Here is a 5885-nt window from a genome sequence, read left to right as displayed (position 1 = left end):
GACCCTCCGAGAGCACTGAGACCCCCGCCGAGGGCACCCCCAGACTCACCAGGACCCCAAAGACCCCTCTGAGAGCATCCCTGGACCCACTGAGACCCTTCAGACTCCCCGAGACCCACTGGGACCCCCCCGAGAGCACCCCCAGACCCACCAGGACCCCCCCGAGATCACCCCCAGACCCACCAGCACCCCCCTGAGCCGCCGCCGCACCTCCTTTCCGCGGGCCCCGGGCGCTCCGGGCCGCCGCTGCCGCCGCCGCCGCCGCCTTGGGGCGCTTGGCCGCGGCCTTGGGCCGGCCCTGCGCCATGGCGGCCGTGAGGGAGCGCCGGGCACGCCGGGATACACCGGGGCGGAACTGCGCAAGGGGTGATGGGATACACCGAGGCGGAACTGCGCAAGGGGTGTAGGGATACACCGGGGCGGAACTGCTGCAAAGCGCGTCGGGATATACCGGGGCGGAACTGCGCAAAGGGTGTAGGGATATACCGCGGCGGAACTGCGCAAAGCGCGCCGGGATATACCGGGGCGGAACTGCCGCGAAGCGCGTCGGGATATACCGGGGCGGAACTGCGCAAAGGGTGACGGGATACAGCGAGGCGGAACTGCTCATGGAGTGCCGGGATATACCGAGGTTTTATTGCCGTAAAGACTACTGGGATATACCGAGGCTTTATTGCCGCAAAGGCTGCCGGGATGCACCGAGGCGGAAGCCGTCACCGCTCCCCGCGCTCCGCCAGCTCCCGGCACACCTCGGAGGGGGCGAAGACCCCCCACTCCGTGATGATGCCCCCCGTGATCAGCTCGTGCGGCGTGACGTCAAAGGCCGGGTCCCTGTCACCCATCCCGTGTCCCTCCTCCCTGTCCCCATCCCACTCTGCATCCCCACCTTGCTCTGTATCCCCACCCCATGTCCCTCCTGTGTCCCCACCCTGTGTCCCTCCTCCTTGTCCCCAGCCCGTGTCCCCCTCACCCTGTGTGTCCCCATCCCGTGTCCCTTTCCCTGTCCCCATCCCACTCTGCGTCCCCACCTTGCTCTGTGTCCCCACCCCGTTCCCTCACCCTGTTCTGTGTCCCCCCTGTGTCCCCATGTCTCCCTCACCCTGCTCTGTGTGTCCCCAACCTGTGCCCCTGCCCTGTCCCTCCCATGTCCCTTCCTGTCCCCTCCTGTCTCCCCTCCCCTGTTCCCCAGTGTCCCCTAAACATGCACGCAGTGCTCCCTTTGTGTCCCCCCCGTGTCCCCGTGTCCCCCGTCCCCGGTGTCCCCTGACCATGCACGCCGTGCTCCCACACCCCATTCTCTGTGTCCCCCCCGTGTCCCCTGTCCCCACTGTGTCCCCCCTGTCACCCCATGTTCCCCTGTCCCTGTCCCGTGTCCCATGTCCCTGTCCCCTGTCCATGTCCCGTGTCCCTGTCCCGTGTCCCCATGTCCCCTGTCCATGTCCCTGTCCCCATGTCCCCGTCCCTGTGTCCATGTCCCCCTGTCCCGTGTCCCTGTCCCCTGACCGTGCACGCCGTGCTCCCACACCCCATTCTCTGTGTCCCCCCATGTCCCCATGTCCCCTGTCCTGTGTCCCATGTCCCCTGGTCATGCTCCCTTTGTATCCCCTCCATGTCCCATGTCCCCATGTCCCCGTGTCCCTGTGCTCCAGCGTTTTGCAACTGTCCACTCATCTTGGTCTCCAAAATTTCCCGTAATGTTTTTTTCAAAACATGGCCTCACTATTTTGCATCATCTGACATTGCAATGGCCAAACATTAAGAACCAAAACATTCTATCCCACTGTATTGGTAGAAAGCAACAAGGCAATTTTAAATCATTGAATATTGACTCATTTTATTAGTCACTTCATAATTTGTTTCAACCAAAAGACAATACACACAGCAGAAGTCTAATGCATCCCATGTAAATGTTTACATCTGTTAAGCTCCTCACTCACCTATTACTCAGCATTTACCTAAATTTTTCACATCTCAAAAATAGGTCTCCAGAATTTTGAGTGCCAACAGGTGCCCTGCCTCAAATGGCACGTTTTTCACTTTAAATTTGGTGGGTTTTTTGGGGATTGCTTTTTGTTTGCCTTTTTTTAATCTGTACTGTCTAAGAGGTGGGATGGGGCTCTCTGTAAAATTTAAATTACAACATCACGAAAGAAAAAGGAATATACAGGAGTAGAGTGAAAGTTAAAAGGGAAGCAGTCCAGCAGCTCCTTCCCTCACAGCCTCCAAGTAGAAAATGAACACATAAAAGTGCACCAGCGTCAGTGCTGCTGCGGCTCACAGCTAGTACCAGCCTTAGGCAAGGCACTGGTACCTTTCCCAGCTGCTTCAGTATCTTCTGAATTATAGATCCAAGGTACTGTAAAGACAGTCCCCTCACTGCTATTGCTTCAGTAAGTTGTTCAAGGCCATATTTTGTGCCATCAAGACCTGGACAAAGTCGACTTTTAGGACCTTTCCATGTCTCCTCCCCCTTCAGGCCCATTATGGCCACTATTGTTTGTCATTTTTTGACTCAAAATACATTCACTTGAAAAAACAGACATCCAGTGTCTCCCAGTTCCAAAGCCTCCCATGCAGATACTAGTAAGATTAGCCATGAAGTCCGTAACTTGCTGCCTTTATATCCCCCTTACACTGAAGCAAGGAAAACGCTGACCAGACCTGTAAGAATTGTTGCATTTCAACCAGTGGGAAGAGGACTCAGCATATGCTTGGAGTGCCTCAGACGTGCGAGTGCTCTCCAGAGGAAAACCACAGCAGCAGCACAGAGCTCGAAATGCACAGGGGGGTCAAGGAGCAAGCAGCATTATCTGGTGTTGCAGATAGGGGAAGATGTGAAGCCTGGCCTTCCTTCTTGTGTAATGTCAGCATCCATCCCTTAGTGAGGAGGGGAGAGCCCCAAGGACAACTGGAATGTTTGGCTGCTACAAAGGAGTACTTCACAGCCAAGGGATGGCTTCCTGCAAAACGTATTTTGGGTACACGCATTGCCTCCTCCAGCTCAACTCAAATACAGGACGAAATGCCCATTTCCCCACAGACACAGTGCAAGGGTGGCTGAAGGAGCCAAGAACACAGAAAGAATTCACCCCGCAAGCTTACCAGAGACGGACAGCTGCTCTAGGGGACAGAAAACAAGCATGACAAGAGGGACAACATACACTGTTCCCAACTCTGCTGCAACAAACTGGCCAGGCGAGAGACCATTTTCTTCTTCCTTCCCATCTAATTTCCTGTACCAGTGCTCTTTCCCAGCAAAACCAAAGGGAGAGCGAGGCATGCTGGCTTTCAGTACGAGTGATCATGTACAACTCTGTGAAGAGAATGGTAGAGCTTATGAGGAGTTCAAGAACCAAGACAAAGACTTCCCATTAGCTTTTTATCTGGGATGCTCTCAGAGCTCACTGGGGTATGGATCTAACATGCTCAGTTTTCAACACTGAGTTTGAGATAGTGGGGCAATGAATAACCACAACTGCAGTGAAAACGATTAAGCTAAATGCTCAGCACCAGAAATGGACCCTGATTCAGCCATTTCCTGCAAAACTGCCTGTTTCCTGACGCTTTCAGCTAAGCATAGGATATATCTCTCCACTGATAGCCAAGGCATGACGCTACCACAACCCAAAATTAATTTTAAGGAAATCATACATTGTTCTTCTAGATTTTATAACCCTACACTGATGCCAGTACCAAAAAAAAAAAAAGCTCTTTGCTAATCCGAAGGCCCAAACCAGTTCAATCAGTAAGGTAGCAAAAATACCCTTCAAGAGAAGATAAATTTACTCCACTACCATGGACCACCACTTAAATTAGTGTCAGTCCTACATTATATTGCTTAATGAAGTCAGGACCAGACCAGACTGAACAACCCTCAGTGGCCTCCTGCTCCTAATTCAAGGGCAGAACAAGTATTCAGTTTTCCCTAAGTACACTGTGGATCACTCTTGCAGTATTTTTGGCAAGTACTGGAGGCCAGTATTAGCCCTTCTGTGGACACAAGAAGCTGTCTAAGCTTGCACTCAGAGCACTCAAGGATTTGCAAAGCCCTAGAACAGAACTGAAGCAGAAGTGCCCAACCTTCAGCTTACCAGCACACTCAAAAATTAAGACCTAAGAGATGTCGTAAGATACATCCTAAAGAGCACTGAACATCTGGAGTTTGTCACACTGTGCTTTTGTCTGTCTTACACATCACCTCCTAGAGACTGCCCAGAACTGCACCACCTCCCAGGAGTTCTTGCAGGGACATCCCTGAACACAGCTTTCTGTGAGCTCAGAGGGGTACCAACCAGACCTTGCATCTTTGGATCCAAATACTCAAACAACTGGCTTGTGTTCAAAACACAGTTTAGTTACTTTCAGTCTGAATGTGAACTGGCACATTAATTCTGAAAGGGGAACAAGGATCAACTGAGTAAAAAAATGGGAAAAGATCTCTTTAAACTGCATGGTCTTTATTTCAGTGCCAATATTACAGATACAACACAAATATCCCAGTCAGAAGTAACTCAAATGGAACCCAGGGGGTCTACAACAGGCTCTGGAAATAAAATTGGGGAGAAGTTCTGGAATAACCAGGAAGAGCAACTTTGCAGCATAGTCTCAGATGAGTCTCCCAGCAGGAGCAAAGCCCTTGCCCAAAAACTGATCTACAAAATTGAATGTGTCTTTTCTACCCATAAACCACAACTAACAGGTTGAAAGACTTTGAAACCGTATGTGGTAGAAAACCAGCTGCTCCTTTTATCTCTACATCTCTCATAACTCACTTCACTGTCTGGGGAAGCTACAGAAGACTCTGAATCTGCATGGCTGTGCCTACTGATGGAAGGAAAGAAAATTCAGGTGTAAGGGCTTCATTTCGAAGAACAGCACCGAAGCAATGTTACCAACTCTTACCAGCACCTCTTCTCCTGCACTGTGTTCCAGGTTTGCAGATGAACTCCAAAGGCCTCACTTGCTCTGTATCCCCACCCCATGTCCCTCCTGTGTCCCCACCCTGTGTCCCTCCTCCTTGTCCCCAGCCCGTGTCCCCCTCACCCTGTGTGTCCCCATCCCGTGTCCCTTTCCCTGTCCCCATCCCACTCTGCGTCCCCACCTTGCTCTGTGTCCCCACCCCGTTCCCTCACCCTGTTCTGTGTCCCCCCTGTGTCCCCATGTCTCCCTCACCCTGCTCTGTGTGTCCCCAACCTGTGCCCCTGCCCTGTCCCTCCCATGTCCCTTCCTGTCCCCTCCTGTCTCCCCTCCCCTGTTCCCCAGTGTCCCCTAAACATGCACGCAGTGCTCCCTTTGTGTCCCCCCCGTGTCCCCGTGTCCCCCGTCCCCGGTGTCCCCTGACCATGCACGCCGTGCTCCCACACCCCATTCTCTGTGTCCCCCCCGTGTCCCCTGTCCCCATGTCCCTGTGTCCCCCCGTCCCCGGTGTCCCCTGACCGTGCACGCTGTGCTCCCCCTGTGTGTCCCCTCCATGTCCCCAGTGTCCATGTCCCCCTGTCCCGTGTCCCTGTCCCCTGACCGTGCACGCCGTGCTCCCACACCCCATTCTCTGTGTCCCCCCATGTCCCCATGTCCCCTGTCCTGTGTCCCATGTCCCCTGGTCATGCTCCCTTTGTATCCCCTCCATGTCCCATGTCCCCATGTCCCCGTGTCCCTGTGTCCCCGGTGTCCCCTGACCGTGCACACGGTGCTCCCCGTGTGTCCCCCCCGTGTCCCTTGTCCCTATGTCCCCTGTCCCGTGTCCCCTGTCCCCTGTCCCTGTCCCCTGACCGTGCACGTGGTGCTCCCACACCCCATACTCTGTGTCCCCCCCCGTCCCCTGTCCCCTGTCCCTGTCCCCTGACCGTGCACGCCGTGCTCCCCCTGTGTGTCCCCCCCCGTCCCCT

At 54.1% G+C, this 5885-nt stretch overlaps 1 protein-coding gene and 1 long non-coding RNA gene across 2 annotated transcripts in view; both read right to left on the bottom strand.

Annotated features, from left to right (window-relative positions):
• Positions 1-614: 614 nt before the first annotated feature.
• Positions 615-5885, bottom strand: part of MRI1 (methylthioribose-1-phosphate isomerase 1) — a gene marked incomplete at its 5' end in the record, with an annotated part of 6385 nt that continues 1114 nt past the window's right edge. The window contains 3 exons of the mRNA XM_041423534.1: positions 615-892; positions 3103-3120; positions 4360-4391. Of these exons, the coding sequence (XP_041279468.1) occupies positions 714-892; positions 3103-3120; positions 4360-4391 (229 nt within the window). The remainder of the gene's footprint in view (positions 893-3102; positions 3121-4359; positions 4392-5885) is intronic.
• LOC121346068 lies at positions 1808-4967 on the bottom strand. Its single transcript, XR_005954041.1, has 2 exons — positions 4903-4967; positions 1808-3313 (listed from the first exon to the last, which is right to left on the bottom strand). It is a non-coding gene; the product is annotated as an uncharacterized LOC121346068 (long non-coding RNA).

The sequence above is a fragment of the Onychostruthus taczanowskii genome, unplaced genomic scaffold (assembly GCF_017590055.1).
Source record: "Onychostruthus taczanowskii isolate IOZ18803 unplaced genomic scaffold, ASM1759005v1 scaffold781, whole genome shotgun sequence".
NCBI classification, from domain to species: domain Eukaryota; kingdom Metazoa; phylum Chordata; class Aves; order Passeriformes; family Passeridae; genus Onychostruthus; species Onychostruthus taczanowskii.
This window is presented reverse-complemented; position numbering and strand designations above follow the sequence as displayed.